This window comes from Thermomyces lanuginosus (assembly GCF_041956635.1).
Source record: "Thermomyces lanuginosus strain ATCC 200065 unplaced genomic scaffold VTN49scaffold_27, whole genome shotgun sequence".
In the NCBI taxonomy this organism is placed as follows: Eukaryota; Fungi; Ascomycota; class Eurotiomycetes; order Eurotiales; family Trichocomaceae; genus Thermomyces; species Thermomyces lanuginosus.
The window spans coordinates 1378607-1395715 of record NW_027192361.1 but is presented as its reverse complement, the minus strand read 5'-3'; the positions used below and the strand labels follow the sequence as shown (position 1 = coordinate 1395715).

The 17109-nt window shown below is 54.0% G+C and overlaps 5 protein-coding genes across 5 annotated transcripts; 1 reads left to right on the top strand and 4 right to left on the bottom strand.

The window, feature by feature from the left end:
• Positions 1-93: 93 nt before the first annotated feature.
• VTN49DRAFT_2754 (uncharacterized protein) lies at positions 94-1093 on the top strand (the record flags this gene model as incomplete). Its single annotated transcript, XM_069410514.1, has 2 exons — positions 94-513; positions 572-1093. 2 exons carry the CDS (start codon positions 94-96, stop codon positions 1091-1093), a joined length of 942 nt encoding a protein of 313 aa, XP_069269312.1.
• A 220-nt stretch (positions 1094-1313) lies between these two features.
• Positions 1314-5627, bottom strand: VTN49DRAFT_2753 (uncharacterized protein; the record flags this gene model as incomplete). Its single annotated transcript, XM_069410513.1, has 7 exons — positions 1314-1811; positions 1865-2115; positions 2168-2414; positions 2469-2879; positions 2927-5206; positions 5286-5477; positions 5547-5627. The coding sequence occupies 7 exons, from the start codon at positions 5625-5627 to the stop codon at positions 1314-1316; spliced, it is 3960 nt and encodes a 1319-aa protein (XP_069269311.1).
• A 468-nt stretch (positions 5628-6095) lies between these two features.
• VTN49DRAFT_2752 (uncharacterized protein) lies at positions 6096-9431 on the bottom strand (the record flags this gene model as incomplete). Its single annotated transcript, XM_069410512.1, has 2 exons — positions 6096-9316; positions 9368-9431. 2 exons carry the CDS (start codon positions 9429-9431, stop codon positions 6096-6098), a joined length of 3285 nt encoding a protein of 1094 aa, XP_069269310.1.
• Positions 9432-10321: 890 nt separating this feature from the next.
• Positions 10322-13549, bottom strand: VTN49DRAFT_2751 (uncharacterized protein; the record flags this gene model as incomplete). The annotated part of the gene is made up of 1 exon (XM_069410511.1): positions 10322-13549. One exon carries the CDS (start codon positions 13547-13549, stop codon positions 10322-10324), a length of 3228 nt encoding a protein of 1075 aa, XP_069269309.1.
• Positions 13550-13918: 369 nt separating this feature from the next.
• VTN49DRAFT_2750 (uncharacterized protein) lies at positions 13919-16979 on the bottom strand (the record flags this gene model as incomplete). The annotated part of the gene is made up of 6 exons (XM_069410510.1): positions 13919-14002; positions 14061-15776; positions 15827-16290; positions 16349-16544; positions 16594-16644; positions 16704-16979. The coding sequence occupies 6 exons, from the start codon at positions 16977-16979 to the stop codon at positions 13919-13921; spliced, it is 2787 nt and encodes a 928-aa protein (XP_069269308.1).
• Positions 16980-17109: the final 130 nt, after the last annotated feature.

Here is a 17109-nt window from a genome sequence, read left to right as displayed (position 1 = left end):
GTTGATCAATTCAAACGTTCGTCGTAGAGGATCGGGAGACGATGATGATTCGGAAGTTGGAAGTTGAGATCGATGATGTGCGCTAACCCGAAAATGGAATGTCAAGGATTACGATTTACGGGTGCCGAGCGGAACATCCGGTCATCATCAAGCTGTCACGGCCTGATCAACAAGCCAAAGGTCAACAACCGGGTTAAAAAGATGACAAACGCTCTCCTCCGATGGGCCCTGCCGCCCGTGGCGGCCGCTATGCTGATCGACGCGTCCATGTACGATGTCAAGGGCGGGTCGCGCGCCGTCATTTTCGACCGCTTGACGGGTGTGCAGGACAAGGTCGTCGGTGAGGGCACGCATTTCCTGATCCCCTGGCTGCAGAAGAGCATCATCTACGATGTCCGCACAAAGCCGCGCAATATCTCGACCACCACGGGCAGTAAAGACCTGCAGATGGTCAGCTTGACACTACGAGTTCTGCATCGGCCAGAGGTTCCAAAGCTGCCTAAAATCTACCAAGTAACGTCTCCCCTTTCCCTGTGGAAAAAGCTCTTGAGCTAGGCTAATTGAGCTTTAGTCCTACGGAACAGACTACGACGAGCGAGTCCTCCCCTCAATCGGCAACGAAGTCCTCAAGGCCATCGTCGCGCAGTTCGACGCCGCTGAGCTCATCACCCAGCGAGAAGCGGTCTCGAACCGCATCCGTACGGACCTGATGCGGCGCGCGGAGCAGTTCGGTATTGCCCTTGAAGATGTGTCCATCACGCACATGACTTTTGGCAAGGAGTTCACGCGCGCCGTCGAGCAAAAGCAGATCGCGCAGCAGGACGCTGAGCGGGCCCGATTTGTCGTCGAGCGCGCCGAGCAGGAACGCCAGGCCAACGTCATCCGCGCCGAGGGTGAAGCCGAGAGTGCGGATATTATCAGCAGGGCTGTTGCCAAGGCCGGTGATGGCCTCATTCAGATTCGTCGTATCGATGCCACAAGGGAGATTGCGCAAACTCTTGCCAATAACCCCAACGTGACGTATTTGCCGGGTGGCGGCGATGGAAAGGAGGGTGGAAAGAACACAAGTCTGCTGCTGGGGTTGCGGAATTGATTTGGGTTCGCTATCGAATGTACTATTACGGCTTGTTTCATCATCTCCGGTCTACTGAATATCATGCATGTATATCATTGAGGTCCATCGGAACGAATGCTCCGGTTCTTCAGTCTAGATCTAAAAACGGCCGACACCATCAGTGCTATTCACCACTCCTCCAAACCCTGCATATTATTACAGTAACATTTAAACGTGTCAATGCGTTGTAAAACTCTCATCAGAACCCAAAACTATCCAATAATGTATTCGCATCCGGCTCCTGGAACATCGTCGGTGCCACCTTCGCCTTCGTCGCAGTTGGGGACGGCGGCAGCGGGCCATCAGCCCTCTCGTCGGTGGGACGTCGTAGTTGATCTCGATCGTCAATGACTAAACTGCTGGCCCGGCGATGATGGCGACCCTGCACGGGAGTAGTCGTCGTGGTCAGTGGATGCAGGAACGACCAGTTTCGCACCAGATCGAGCGCGAGAAGGTCGCATCCCATCCGGTCGTAGAGCCGCGCGTTGCGCATGACGAAGAACCATTCAGCGGAGGGGGAGATTCGGCTCGCGCCCTGGAGGGTCTGGAATGTCTTTTCGCGTAGCTGTTCGTATAGCACTGCCAGCGCCGGGTCGTTGGAGAGGTAGGACTTGGCTTGTAGTGGGACGGCTCCAGCGTTGTCCGAGGGAGGACTAGGCAGCCCTGACAGGGATGGGAGAAGCGACTCGATAGGCGACTAGAATTCTGTCAATCCAAAAATTCCGAAAAGGCGGATTAGACGTAACTCACAATCAAGGTCCGCACGGCAAGCCCCCGCCGCTTCAGCATCCAGAATGCCCACGACGCCTGCCACCGGTTCCCGTCCGCGGCAGCCTGCGGCAAGATTCGCTCCTCCAGGAGCTGCCGGAATACCGGGCCGTCGTCGCCCTCGTACACCCGTGCAATCGCAATAGCCAGCTGGATGTCCTGGAGCTGGTTGATGCAAACCCGGACCGCGTCGGCAAGGCGATCTGCAAGGATAAAGAACGCTGCGGCGTATTCTGCCTATATCGTTAGAGGAAAACACCAATATAGCAATGAGGATGAACTGACCGTATCGGTGCCGGCTAAGAAGTGCATATGCATTCTTCATTGCCGCCGTCTTCCACCGGGGCTCTTGGAAGTTGTTGCTCAAAAGCCGCAGCGTGGCCGCCTGCTCACGGTGCCAGGTAGCCATCCGCCAAAGCCCTTGTAGCACGTTTTTCTTCCGTAGTACCAAGTAATACAACGAGCAGTCGACCGGATTCCTTTCGTCAGACTTGGTGTACTCGTTCCGCGCTACAATCTCCAGCTGCGCTTTCTACGACATCCATCAGCCCAAGGACCTTGCTACTAGAATTACCCCAGATCTTACCAAAGCCGCCGGATCCGACAACCACAGAAACATCCCACTTTCCCTCGCCGCTTTCCATACCATTTTGCCTCCAAACTGCCGCGACACCAAGTCCGTCAGGATATCCTGGCTGCCGCTATGCAACGCCCATACAATCTCACGCCACGACACAGTGTCCTTGTTGGCCACGCCTTGGCTTCGCCGCAGCATATGCTGGCGGAAGAACAGGAGATACCGCGCTGCATTAGCGTCCATGGACCGCCGATGTTTTTCCACCGTAGCAACGCATTCAATAGTATCCACCAGTCTGAACTGTTCCTGGCTTGAGAGCTGCGGCAAGGTCACGCGCATGAGTTGCTCTGATAGAGCATTGGCGATATTCCCGTCTACGACTTTTGGCTCATCGTCAAACTCGCTGTAGTGTTCCGTATCCTTGCCCCAGTCAGCATAACGCACTTCGCGTGCATCGGCAAACGTACATCTTTCTGATAAAATTTCTCAATAGGAATTCCTAAAAGAGTATCCAGCTCATCCCCCTCAGTGTAGAATTTGAGCTTCCGGTGCAGATGCAGGAGGATAATATGGACCAAGTCCATCTTGTCCGAGAGAATGCACTGCGCGAGGAACTGTGGATGGTACACCGGCAAGGGCCCGTTCAGTCTCGTCACCACATCGAACAAGTCCACCGACCCGTCCCGCGCCGCTATCCGTAGCTGTGACACCAATTGTCCGCCGACCTCAACGTCTTTGTCGTAGACAAAAAGCTGGTTCCCGGCGCCGACAACTAGATTGCCGCTGCTCAGCCAGCAAGAGTCGCCAATCGGGTGGGGAGTCAGATCCCGAATCCGAATCTCCTTGACCTGCGTCCACGACGGCCCTGCGTCAAGGTAGTCGTACCGTAGCTGCGACAGCAGAACGACCTTGTACGGGAATCCGACAGCCAGTATTGACTGCTCGTCCGGCGTGGACGTCCAGTCTAGATCCCGGATGATGTCGTGCGACGCGAATCGCTCCTCAAACTCCAACTGCGCGCCACTCGTGTCCCAGATTGTTAACCGCGTACGGTCTTGGTCGACCAGAGCAGCCTTGCGAATCGAACTTCCGCTGGCCAGCGACGGGCTCGCGATTCCCGTCTCAACCGTTGATGTTCGCAGCCACTCCAGCTTCCCATCTTCTCGATTCACCCTAACTGCCCATGTCTGGACGGTCCCGGTCTCGGTATATGAGAGCGCAATATCAGGCGCGAAAACATCCAGAAACCCGGTGGTCCGGACGTGACGACCGGCCGGATCAACTGGAAGAATATATGAAACATCCTCATGCATGCCGTTCAGACTAAAGGTGCAGAACTGCCGTAGCAATGGAACCACCCCGTTTGTTTCGGTACCATGGCTAGTCTTTGACTTGAGCGCTGCTAGATTAATCTCCCATGCAGTCCCTGTGAGGTCCGCGCCGATCGCAGCAACATAGACAACCCTGTCCGACTGCTCCGGAGCAGGAACCTCCAGGACGCAGAGAGGCTTGCGAGACAAGCTGGAGGTACACCGAGCCAACTGCTCGGCTGGCGAAGTCCGTATGTCCCACACCGAGATGCCATCGTGGTGAAGATTTACGAGGATCTTCCCATCACCGATAACGCACGTCCGGTGGATATGTTCGCTCGATGAAAGCAAGCTCTGCCGAACAAGGGCTGGACCCGACGGCCGCGACCTTTGCCGCCAGATCACTGCGTTGTTGTCATCAGTTCGCGACACGAGCACGTGGCCGTTCGCGTTGCGGACGATCTTCTTGATCGGTTCCTGATGGCCAGACCACAAGCCTTGAGGAACAAGCCGGTTTTGCCGCGTAGACCGAGGGTCAAACAGCGCATTGATTGGCGAACCCAGCCATTCTATCCGGCCATCGAAATGATGCACCAGGATGGAGAGCGAGCCATCGGGTGCCGATCCTTCAAAAGTATAAAACTGTGTATAGTCCTCCATTGGAACATCTCTAGAGGGGAACGAGAGCTTCAGCCCCTCCGCTTGCAGGAGCTTAAAAACGTCATCGGAACCCCGGTCTTTCGAACCAACATTGTCCAGACCCCAGGCACACATATGGCCATCGTCATCCACAACGACACATACCTCTTGACCCCTCTGCGCAATATGAGCTAAATGTTCCAAGGACGGACTCGCCCTCTCTGCGCTTCGGAGCACGGCTCGCTCGGCAGCGGCAGCCAGGTCGCCGCCATCAATCACAAAGCCGTACCGACGACCAGAGTCTGCCGGTGACGGAACCGAGGTTGTCATGTCGATTTCCGCCCACAGACGCATCGCCGACAGCGCCTGAGATTCCGTACTCGTCCATATCCGGATCTTATTGTCCGTGCAGAAAGTGTATAGTACATTCTCCGTAGCTTCCTGACGATGGCGCCGTGTGCGCCAATGTATCCCCGTCACGGTCGAGGGGTGCGGCAGATAAAACACCTCGAAACTGACATGCTGCGCGCCGAACGCGAGTCTCCTCCATAGCTTGACCAGGCGATCATACTGACCCGTTGACGCGACCAGCTCCCCATCGGGGGAGAACCGAGCGATCTTTGCCGGGCGAGCGAGCTTTTTCTTCCACGCGAGACGGGGCTCACCATCCGGATTTAGGTGCCAGAGCGCCAGGTTGGAATGTGCCACCAGCAGCTCGTCCGCGGAACCCCATGAGAGGCATGATATGGGTTTGCCGTCGTTGTCGTCGTCGGAACGAAAAGTGTGTACGAGAGACCACTATCCCACGAACGAACGCCCAGTTCATCAGCAACAAGAAGCTAGACAACTACCCCCTGTCGGCCAGATGGAAACTCACTTTCAGCGCCTCACCCTTGAAACCGTTCGGATGGTAGACGAAAACATGAGATCCTCCACACACGGCGATCCGACCAGTGGCTTCGTGGACAGCAACAGCTTCGAGCGGATCTTCCGCGTCGTCGATGTAGATAGTTTGGAGTAGGGATCGCGCGCCGCTCAAGATGACCAATGCATGGCCGGAAATATACGCCTAGTAAAAAGCCACAAGTTAGTCCGATTATCATTTTTCTGATTTTTTGCGGAATAAGTGTAGGCATACCACAATGCGAAGACCATCCCACAGCACAGTGCTGAGAGCCTGGAGCTTCGACTGCGGCCTCCCCGGCAGAACCGCGCGCATGGAGAAGAACACCGGTGGGCCGGACTACACCATGGCCAGAAAAGGTATTTCAAGGAGCGTAAGAGGCAAAACAGAAATTCCGGTAGAAACGAGGCACAAGAATGAGAGTCGAGGAAGTTGATCGGCGCGGTCGAGTGTTGCTTCGCCGACGCGACGGAATGACGACTGACCAGATCATATGGCCGCCTTTCTGCAATCCGCAACTTGTTTGGACTTTTCGAAAAACAAAGCGTCAAATCATGAATTTTTACATTTGAATAGAGCATTTCAGTCTACTTATTCATTGAATTGCCCATCTACAGTGTCTCCGTGCAATATGACTCGACAGAAAACCAGACTCCGACACCGGCCGACCTCATATGCAAATGCACACTGGGTATCTCCGAATGCATGCAACATGATAAATCGTCAATATACTCAATGAACAAGTACGTAGGCATAAACTGTACAGGAATCAACATGGGACTGTCAATCCCTTCTCGATCGTCGCGCCTCGCTGGGAGACTCTGGTTCCTCAACAGCGAACCGCACAATCGCGCCCAACGAGGGGCGCTGGCTGCTCTGTATTCGGCCCGACAGCGGGCGACTCGCGCTGGCAAAGCTGCGGAGACGGCCAGGAAACGGTGAGTACAAAGGCGTGGCCGGCGTGGTAGACATCTGCGCCAACGACCGCGCACGCGCAGCTCTCTTTGAAGGCGACAAGAGATATGCCGGCGTGGTCGCGGGGGTCGTGGAAACTTGCTCGTTCTGATTCCGAGGTTCCGTCATTAGCTCACTGACATTGAGAGTGGGTTCAAACTGTGCAGGACCAGGGGTTGTAGGCTCCATGCTTGTCTCCTCGGGCACGGTCGGCAGAGGCGTAGTGGACGTGAAAAAGGCCGGTCCCGGTGAGCCGCGTGCTTCGCGTTGCGCCCTTGCCTTCTCCAACCAGTGGTGAAAGAGTCGCCGGAAATGCCTTCGTAGGACTCGCTCGCGCATGGCATCTGCCGTCTCGATCGAGCTACGGACCTGAAAGATGCGCAGACTGAGTTTTCGGAGCTGAGCCGACGCGACTTCCGTCACCTTTGCCAAATCAATACGGTCGGCTTGGTCCTCAAGCGCGCGGACTTGATTCAGGGCGTCCATCCAGCGAGCCAGCGAGTCGTATGCCAGCTGACGATGGTAGTAGACATCTGCGTCCTGAATGTCCTGTAACTTCTTCGTAGCCTGTTCGTGCCATTGGGTGAACGCGTCCGCGACCACTGCGCGTAATCGCTCCCGTCTCATTTGATCGGCCTGTCTCTCCAGCTCCGCCACATGCTGCGCTTTGGCACGCCATACCCCCAGCGCATTCGTAGCGAGGTTCATCTTGATCTTTCGTCGGACCACTTGATAAGCATCCTGACGACGTTTCTTTGCCACATTCGCTGTCGCGCGTCGCCACTGCTTGATCACACGGGACATCAAAAAATAGTAGCGTGCATCAGATGCCCAACGCTCAAGCTTCTTGACATGCTGATGCTTCGCAGACCAGACCACCAGGGCATCCCGTGCAACGCGAGGCGAATAGAATTCCGACGCGGCGTATTCGCGCCGCCGCTGAAGTGCCAATTTCTCTTTCCATATGTGAAACGCAGATCGGACTAAATCACGATCGCGCCGCGAGACATATTCATCCTCCCGCTGCATCAACTCCCGCGACATTTCCCGAGCCGTGGAAATGAAAATTGCAAAAGTGTCTCGTTGAATACGCTGGTCGCGGACTCGCTGTGCCAGCCGACATCGTTCTGCAAGAATCCACTTGTACAGTGCCTCCATCTTCAAGCGCTCCTCAATCCGGGCATTGAGAGCATTACAACGCAGTTGGTCATTCCAGTTCGTCCAGGCGTTGCGCATGACTCGTAGCCGATCGAACTCCTTCGCCTGCTGCATGGCTTGGAAGCGCAGCCGCCAGTGTGAAAACGCAGTCTTAAGGATCCGTCGGTCCACCTTTTCAGCGACCTGCGCAGCCGGAGGCGCCAGACGGGCTTCTATTCGCCATGACTCGAAATTTGTGGAGAGGAGCTTGTGCCGGTACCCCGAGTCCGCCTCCTCTTGTGCGGCCGCCACTGCTCGGGATTTTGCTAGCAACTTCTGGAACGCGTCTTGAATGAGGCCCCGACGGTATTGCTGTTCTGTATCATGCTCACGCTCACGCTGGGTTCGCAAAGCTCGAATCCAGCAGAGTAGAGATCGTCGCACCAGCCGGTAGTCGCTGTACTCGGGCGCCCAGCGCGAATAACAGAGAGCCCAGCGCCAGGACAACAGGTATCTCCTCTTGAGATTCGCAGCCAGCACAGCATCCGCTGTCGCTTCATCATCGCGGGCCCGCCGCAGTCGCCTCCTCCAAGCATCCAAGGGCCTCTTCGCGTTCAAGCGCTGCACTTTCAATTCGTTCACAGCGGTGATTTCCCGCCAAGCGTTGAAGTATTTTAGGAGCAAGATATGCTGCCGCGCAGCTGCCGTCCTCGCCACCCTCTCCGATGTGACTTGGACCCAATGTGTGAAAGCCTTTGTCATCAAGTAGAGATCGCGGGCGCGCGCGGCGCGGCGCTCCAAGTGCTTGAAGAAACGCTCTGTATGTATGTTTTGACGCTTCTTCTGGAGTCCTGCTCGCCAAACATCGAATGCCTGGCGAAGCAACGTTATCCGGTCGCGGTTGACGGCAAGAGCTTCCATGTCGCGGTGGCTCTGCTGAGACCGAACCGCTTTCTCGAGCCATTTCATCAATATTCTTCGAGCGGTTGTTCTTCGCCGGTAGGTAGCAAAAGTCGAGGCATCCCGTAGCATATCAGCTAAACTGACCTTCTGCGGCATGCTATCCCCCACGTTCCGATCCACGATTGTCCGTTGCTTCTCATCATCATCGAACAACGATACCTCACTGTCACTGGACGTATGCGAGATTGATTGTCGATAAGAGCCCCGCGAGGACGAAGACGTCAACTGACCGCTAGTGGTCGGTGGCATTGACACGCTGGGAACATGATCCCCATTACCAGGAATCACTTGAGGTTTGTCAGGTTGCGCCAACGGATCCAAACCATCCATCAAGCGGCGACCCATCTCCAGAAATTGTGCCAATAGCTGATTTCGATCCAATTGAGAGCTCGGGTGCTCTCTCTTTGGGACATCTTGCTTAACGTAAGCGTCTTCATGGGGTTCAGGGAAGTCCGGTTTGCCAATCTCCAGCCGAGACATGGACGACCGCGAGCTCGGTCGATGCACGCTCTTCTGCGCCGTCGCATCTTCTCCAACGTCATACATGGAATTGAACGAGGCGCGCCGCCGCCTTGTCCGGTGCTGCGTGCTATCCTCCGTTGGAGGTATACTTCGGTCAAGCGCTTCTCCGGCGGACGGTCGCGGGTCGGCGCCCGACACGGAAGTATGATGCGCGCCGGTCTTGTCGCTACCATCTTCGGTGCTATCCATCTCCAGCACGATGCCCATCTCCCGCAGCGTTTCCTCGAACCGTTCAAACAGGGGTTGGTCGCGCAACCCCTTAGAGCCCATCTTGAACAGAAACCGCATGCAGACCTGATCCTGGTCGGCTTCCGAGCCATGTTCCGCAATCACCTCATCGTACGCAGCGAAGAGCGCACGGAACGGCCGGCGCTCGACATCCGGGTCGCGCTCGGCGCGAATAATGATCTGGTAGAGGAGACCGACATCTAATCCATGTTAGCATAGTCTGCGACAAAGCCATGAACCTAAGTCCAAACCTTGATCGGAGAGATATCGGTCCTCATCCAACAGGGTCCGCCGCTGAGCCGGAAATGGAGGCATCGAAAAGTCGAACTAGAGCGCCTTCATCCGGAGAACTAGCAGTATTCATACACACAGCAATCTTAGCAACAGCAACACCGCAGACTGAACAAACATCCAAATTCATTGCGGCGATTCGGGAGCCAAAATTGCTTCGGCGGTGTGAACCATCGCACGGCAAATTGGCGTTGTTGAGCCTCTGATGACTCGGCTTTGTTATTTGGCTTTTGTTTTCCTCCTCCGCATGCGGCATCGCTCGCTGCGCGACACGTTCCAGCCAATCAGCGCACTCCCACTGAAATGATTATTAGAATTCACGTGATCTCTACAAGCACGCTTAGGTAAGTTCTGCGCCTGAGGCAGCTAACTACGCTCTTATCAACTGCAGCCATTGTGCTCCATGACAAGCAAATCGAGGCTCAGTTGACTCAACGATCGTGCAGACGCACCCATCCATTATTATCATCCACCTCTTCGAGTTGCGACCATGTCTAGGAGGGTCCGGCCCATCGAGAAGTTCGCTCAGGCCGTCGCCAAGTGCTCTGCCGAGGTGTGCTCAGCAACAACTGTCTAAATGTGTTGAACAAGATCTGATGTCGATTTCCAATTAGGCTGCTGCATATGGCAAATGTGTTGTCGCGGAATATAATTCCGTTCGTAAAGATATGTGTGCAAAGGAGTTTATGAAGTTGAAAGATTGTTATCTGGTCTGCATTTCTCAACGGAGATTCAAGATTCCTAGTACTAATCGATGATTCAGGCAGCAGCAAAAAAGAAATAGATACATGACATAAGTAAACTCAGATGGGACGGCCAGGAACAGACTCTTTAAGAATCATGGCATTGTATTATCAATCTCTTCACAGTAGTATCTTTGCTTCTAAGTCTCTGAGCTTCATAATGCGAAATCTTTACAATCTCAACAGCCTCAATGCGAATGTAGCCTTTTGAACCTCCTGCTCCTCTTCTATAATGAGGTTCTCTTCCTTCTCACCCTCGGCGGGTACCGAGTCTTGCTTCTCGATGGGCCGGCGGAGCATCTTCTCGAACGCCGCCGCCTGTGTCTGGAACACGTCGCTGAGACCAATGTTGTCGGGGTCCGAGAGTACTCGGTACTCCACCTTGACGTCGTCCGTTGGGACCAGACCGGCCTTCTTACGCAGCTTCTGGATGCGGCTGATGACTTCGCGCGCGACCCCTTCGTGTGCAAGCTCCGGGTAGATGTTGACGTCCAGGATCGTTAGCACGTCATCCTCAGCATTGGTCTCCAAACCCTTGGACGAATCGTCCTCTTTGAGGCCGCGGTGGACGACCAGATCCTCTGAGACGAGCTCGATGCCGTCGACAACAATCTTTCCGTCCGCGACAAATTGTTTCACAGCGTCGCTGCTGAGAGATGGCAGTGCCTTCTTGACCTTCTGGGCATCCTTCTTGAGCTTCTTGCCAAGAGTTGGCCAGTCGGCCGTCACAGTATACTGGACGTTGTATCTCTCTTCGTCCGACGAGAGAATCAGGTCCCGGATGTTCAGCTCACCCAAGATGTATTTCTCCAGCGATCGGACGTCTTCCAGATACTGCGGGTCCGCGTGGATGACAACCATAGACTTGAGTGGTGTCCTCAAGCCTAGAGAACGCCGCTCTCGTGAGACGCGGCCCAGTTCGATGACTTTTTGCATTCGGGAAACTCTTCGCTCGACGACTTCATCGAACAGTTCCTCGCGCACTTCAGGGAAAGGAAGGAAGTGGACACTGCGACTGTCCTCCCCGCGCAGAGACTCCGGAATGAACGGGAGGAGCCGCTGGTAGATGTTATCTGTGATGAATGGGATGAACGGAGCCAGTCCGCGCACCAGGGTGAAAAGAACATCAAACAGCGTGTTAAGTGCGTGCAAAGTATCATCCACGCCGTTCTCGCCCTTAAGACGTCCTCGGTTGAATCGAATGTACCAGTTAGTAGTGTCGTCAATCAGGCCCAGCAAGCGTGGAACCACAGTGTACAGTCGATAAGCAGCCATCTCCTGGTTGACAAATTTCAAGAGGCTCTGGCAGTTGGCGAGAATCCAGCGGTCCATCACGTTCGTGTTGGTGTCTTCCACTCTGGGATCGAAGACAAAGTCGATGTTCTGGACCTTCTTCAACAACGCCACTTGACCCTCGAAGAACTTGAAACTGTTCCACAGGGGGAGCAGCACCCGGCTGACGATGTCCTTGACACCCGACTCCTTGAACCTCAACGGCTCGGCGCGCACCACTGGCGAGTTGATCAGATACAGACGCAAGGCGTCCGAACCGTATGTATTAATAATGTGACTAGGATCGGGATAGTTCTTCAGCCGCTTGGACATCTTCTTGCCGTCCTCTGCCAATACGATTCCGTTCACGACGCAATTCTTGAACGGCAGTTTGCCGAAAAGGTGCGTCCCTAGCACGGCCAAGGTGTAGAACCAGCCGCGGGTCTGATCCAAGCCCTCTGCAATGAAATCTCCCGGGAAACTGTTCTCGAACTTATCCTTGTTCTCAAACGGATAATGCTGGGAGCCGTATGGCATACTGCCCGACTCGAACCAGCAGTCAAAGACCTCAGGTACCCGGTGGAGCTGGCCTTTACCCTTCTTGCTGGGGATGGTAATGTGATCCACATTGTGCCGGTGCAAGTCTGTAATCTCTCCCGTGTATCCGCTCAATTGTCGGAGTTCTTCTATGCTGCCGACAGCCACAATCTCCTCATAGTCATCGCTCGCCCACAGCGGAATCGGCGTACCCCAATAGCGGTTTCTCGACACGTTCCAGTCTCGGGCATTCTGAATCCAGCTGGCGAAGCGTCGATCCCTAACGAACGAGGGTACCCAGTGCGACTCCTCGATACCTTTCAGTAGCGTCGGGATAATGGGACCGACCTTGACGAACCAAGCCGGCACGGCTTTGTAGATGAGAGGAGTATCCGATCTCCAGCAGAAAGGATAGCTGTGGGTGATCTGACCATCGACAACCAGGCGGCCGATTCCTTTTAGATGCTTGATGATGGCTCGGTCGGCATCTTTGACGTACTGACCAGCAAAATCACGCACTTCGGCCGTGAAACGACCCCGTTCATCCACGGGGTTGGGCGGCAATCGGCTGTCGGTGATCACTCCTTCCCGCATGGCAATGCGGTAATCGTCCTCACCAAAAGCCGGGGCCTGATGAACGATACCCACACCGTCGGTGGCACTGACATATTCGTCGTTGAGCACCCGGAAACCAGTGTCCTTGAACTGCTCGTAAAAGTAATCAAACAATGGCTCGTATCTCCAGCCCTTCATCGCAGAACCCTTGAATCGATCCACAATCTTGAACTTGGCCTTCTTTGGATCCTTGTACAGCGTACGCAGCAATGGCTCGAGAAGAATATAATTCTTGCCTGAGTTCTCATCGTGGATCTTAATATACTCGAAGTCTGGGTGCGCACACAGACCCGTATGGGAGGGCAAGGTCCACGGGGTCGTGGTCCAGGCGAGCAGACAAGTCTGGGGATCGTCCAGCAAAGGAAAGGTTACCACAATGGCGGGATCCTGGACATCTTTGTAGTTCTGCTGGGCCTCGAAGTTGCTCAGCGGGGTGTTCAATGCCGTCGAATAAGGCATCACCCGGTATCCGCGGTACACCAAACCCTTCTCGAACAACTGCTTGAAAACCCACCAGATGGATTCCATGAACGTAGGATTCATGGTCTTGTAGTCATTGTCGAAGTCGATCCAGCGCCCTAGTCGCTCGATAGTCTCCCTCCACTCAGCCGCATACTGCATGACAATCGCTCTACATTCCTCATTGTACCCGGCGATTCCCAACTTCTCGACCGCCTCGGACCCAGACATCCCCAACCTCTTGTCAATCTCGTATTCAATCGGCACTCCATGAGTGTCCCACCCAAAGCGGCGCTCGACGTAGTGGCCCTTCATTGACCAGTATCGCGGAATAATGTCCTTGATCGTCGAGGCCAGCAGATGGCCATAGTGCGGTAGACCCGTGGCGAACGGGGGGCCATCGTAAAAAGTGTACGGTTTGCGGCCTAGCGACAGCTCGACCTGGCGTTGGAAGGCATTAATCTCTCGCCACCGCTTGAGGACGACCTCCTCTTCCTTAGGGAAGTCGATCGACATGGTGGGCGTGTTTTCCAGGTCGAATTGGCTACTGAAGATCTCCTTGAAAGGCGAACACTTTTTCTTGCTGTAAATGAGTCGCGGGGCCAGTGTGAGTCATCCCCGCAGTGGCAGAATCTTACTTAAGCTTCAGGTTTTTCTGGATCAAGTCGTCTTTGATTGGCCGAACATTTCACCGCCTTGTAGGAGATCGATTTGATCAAAGCCCTAACCCTAATAACCGGTTTGGCTACGGAAGGTCCCGGGCACTGGGGAAAAGACCAAGACGGAGTATGGGATGGATGGGAGTATGTACGGGCGATCTGGCGTCTCCCATCAAATTGATCGCTAGGCTATCAAGGGTATCGTGATGCAGTCCAGAAAATAAAGCTATTCCGCTTCTTCCTCGTCCTCGTCCTCGTCCTCTTCGTCTTCCGGTTCTGACACTTCTTGTCCCAATTCCTTCAATCGTTTCTATAGAAAGTCAGCAAGACCACGCAGATATTGGGCAAGTCACGCTTCAGTAACTTACCTTGTCCTCTTTTCGCTTGGCCTCGAGATCGCTAAACACAATCAAAAGATCGTCGAGCTCGTCTTGCGTCTGCTTGCGGGCGCGTTCTTTGGACTCAACTTCTGCCTTGGCCTGGTTCAGAGCATCACGCGTTTCCTTCAGCTCTTGTTCCAGCTGCGCAACCCGGCTCTTTTCTTTCTCAAGGTCTTGCTCCATCTTCTTGGTTCGCGCCTCCAGATTCGCGTACCTGGCAGAGGCCTCTTCGCGCGCGGTTTGGAGCTCCGAGGAGTGTTCTTTATTGGCCCTATCTAGACTAGCCCGGAGTTCCTCCACTGTTTTTCTGAGGTCGGCTACTTCTCTCTCGTAACGCTCCCGTAATTTGGCCCCTTTGCTCTCGTAGTCGGTGATAGTATCTTTCAGTTGAGTATCAATGGCTCGAAGTTGCTCATCATGCTGCTTCAAGAGTTGGGTGCGTTGTTGTCTGAGTTTCTCCTCCATTTGTGCCAGCTCGGTTTCATGATTCTTCTGAAGGGCTTCGTTGATCTGCTTGATCCGTGTTAACTCAAGGTTGCTGGAATCCTTGGTCCGCCGATGATCTAGCTGCTCCTGATCCAACTTTTGCTGGAAGCCTAGCAAATCGGCTTCTAATTTTTGAATGGTTTGATTCCGTTCGTCAACCTGTGCCCGCAGCGAGTCGACCAGCTCGCGAGAAATTCCCTTCTGAATTCCGTTCGTAATTACCGGAACTTCAATGCCGGGATCCCGGTCGATGGCGCGAATCAGACGGCTGAAGTTGTCTTTCAGAAAATCTACAAAGGTCCGATCGAAGAACACCTCTGGCAATCCGCCGTCGTGGTCGCTTCGCGCGATCTGTGGCAAGACCTCAAAATCACGGACGAGCGGGTCTTCACGAAGCCTGGTAATCTTATCGATATACTGCTCTCGCCCAAGCTTGCTCATCAAGATTTCATGCAGTGTCGCACGGGGTATCGGCGAATCCTTGGTAGAAAACTCATAGATGATTCCCAGGAGAGCAGAGCACAATCCAGGAAGAAGAACACTGCCAGTAGGGCTATGTTTGATGCCCTGAATCAGGGTCTGTAGGGTACTCCCTTCGCTGAGGAAGTCGTTTACCACATCAGGGTCCTCAAACAACCACCCGGAAAGTAGCATGATGTATGCCACCGATATTCGCTCGTCATCTCCGCGTTGCATGCCTGTGACAAGATTCCCGGCTACACTCTGGACGCAAGTAATAACCTCTTCACCTTCTTCAGCGTTCCCTTCGGTGACCTTCATGGCCAATGCTTTTGCCTCTGGGTCTTCAAACAGCAGATGGAACATGAGGACAGCCGCTATCCATTTTCGATAGGGGTCGACTACTCCTCGACCTTCCGGAGATTCCAGGACGACAGACAGTATGTTTGGAATCTGATCATTCCCACTGATATGCCCGTCGATTGCCCTTCTCAGAACGTGTAGGCGGATTCCGGGATGATTCGCAAAAAAGGCTTTCAAGCATTCGGAAGCAGCGAGACGGGTATCCAAGGCGGAAATAGGCGCCGGCTCGAGTGCTAATTTCAACAGCGCTTCAATGACATTAATCCTGATATACTCCGGATGGCCATTAGGGGCCTTGTCATGGCTAGGCGCATTGTACCAAGTAACCTCAACATCAGCAAACTTTTCTTGGAGAGTCGAGTTTCCTCTGATCAAGTCTGCACATGTTTCTAAAGCCTACCCGAAGATCAGCAGTCGCTCATTTCATGTAACAGAGCATAACATACCTTCGATGTCACTTTTGCGCTGAAGTTCCTGCTGAAAGCGATTCGTAGAACCTGCTCCATAATGCCATTTTGCCAGAAAGTCGTCTGATTTACGGGAGTGCTTATGCTTCCCCTGGCCAAGAACAGTTGAATGATCGATAACAAACCCCAGAGATTCTTTTCTATTCGGGCGACGGTCCACACTGGCAGTTCGGCCTCTTCCTCTGGTGCTCTTGTAGCATCAAGCAGTAGCGCTGTAAGATTCTTGACACAGCCAGTTTCCCGGAAGTATGACTGGTTGGAGACATTCAAACGCAGGAGATTAGCCAGAAGCGACAGGCAATCTTCAACTACCTCGGAGCCCTGTGATATAGAGCCCTCTGCCTTGATCAATGAAAAAGTCCTCTCGAACGCATTTTCAAAAGCAACGAGCTTCTGAAGTTCCCCTGACGAGTAGGTAAGGGCAATCAATAGGACGAGTGCCTCTGCATCAAACCAGGTCATTAGCTTCCCCGCTGACGGACTACCAGAACATATCCATACCGTTCCTCACAGGCTCTCTGGCATCATCCAGAACACTCACGAGTCTTGAAATGCCCAATGGCGCAGTGAAAACACATTCCTGTGTCCGATCCGGCCGCGCAGCAAAGATCTGGGACATCAGCTGCAGGGCATAAAGTCGAGAATAAAAATCGTTCGAGTCTAGCAAGTCTAAAAGGGCCGTGATATTATCTTGACGCTTTCAACCTGTAAGCGGGGATCACTTGCAGGTAATTGGGGCAGCGCACCTGCGTGAATTCATCCGCTAGCCAGAGAACAATCTCGTCAGATGCCTCCGGCTGTGCCTCAGTCAGTCATCGGTCAAGGTCCCACGGACTGTCATGAACAATATACTAACACTGTTCTCATCAGGCGAAAACAGCGTCAACAGTGTCTCCAAGACCACTTTGATTGTATCGACGTCCTCCGCGTCTCTGCGGATGCTACTGATGAGGTCTCTAAGCGCCCCAGACGCCACGGACGCTGGATAGGTTTTGGCGAAGCTTCTTAGACCCAGAATTGCTGCTCGACGGTCCTCCAACAGGGTTGCACTTTGTAACCTATTGCTCAGGACATTGATGGTATCTGTGGCCGTCTGCTTCGCCGGCGCCTGCGATTCTAATATTCGGAACATGATGCTCAGCTATCATGGTCGCAGTGGACTCCCACTGCGACTCGCACGGCATGGACAAGAGATCCGACGCAAGTAACTCCGCAGACTGAAGCACAGTTCAGTCGAGTCTTCCCATGGGCCATGCCAAATT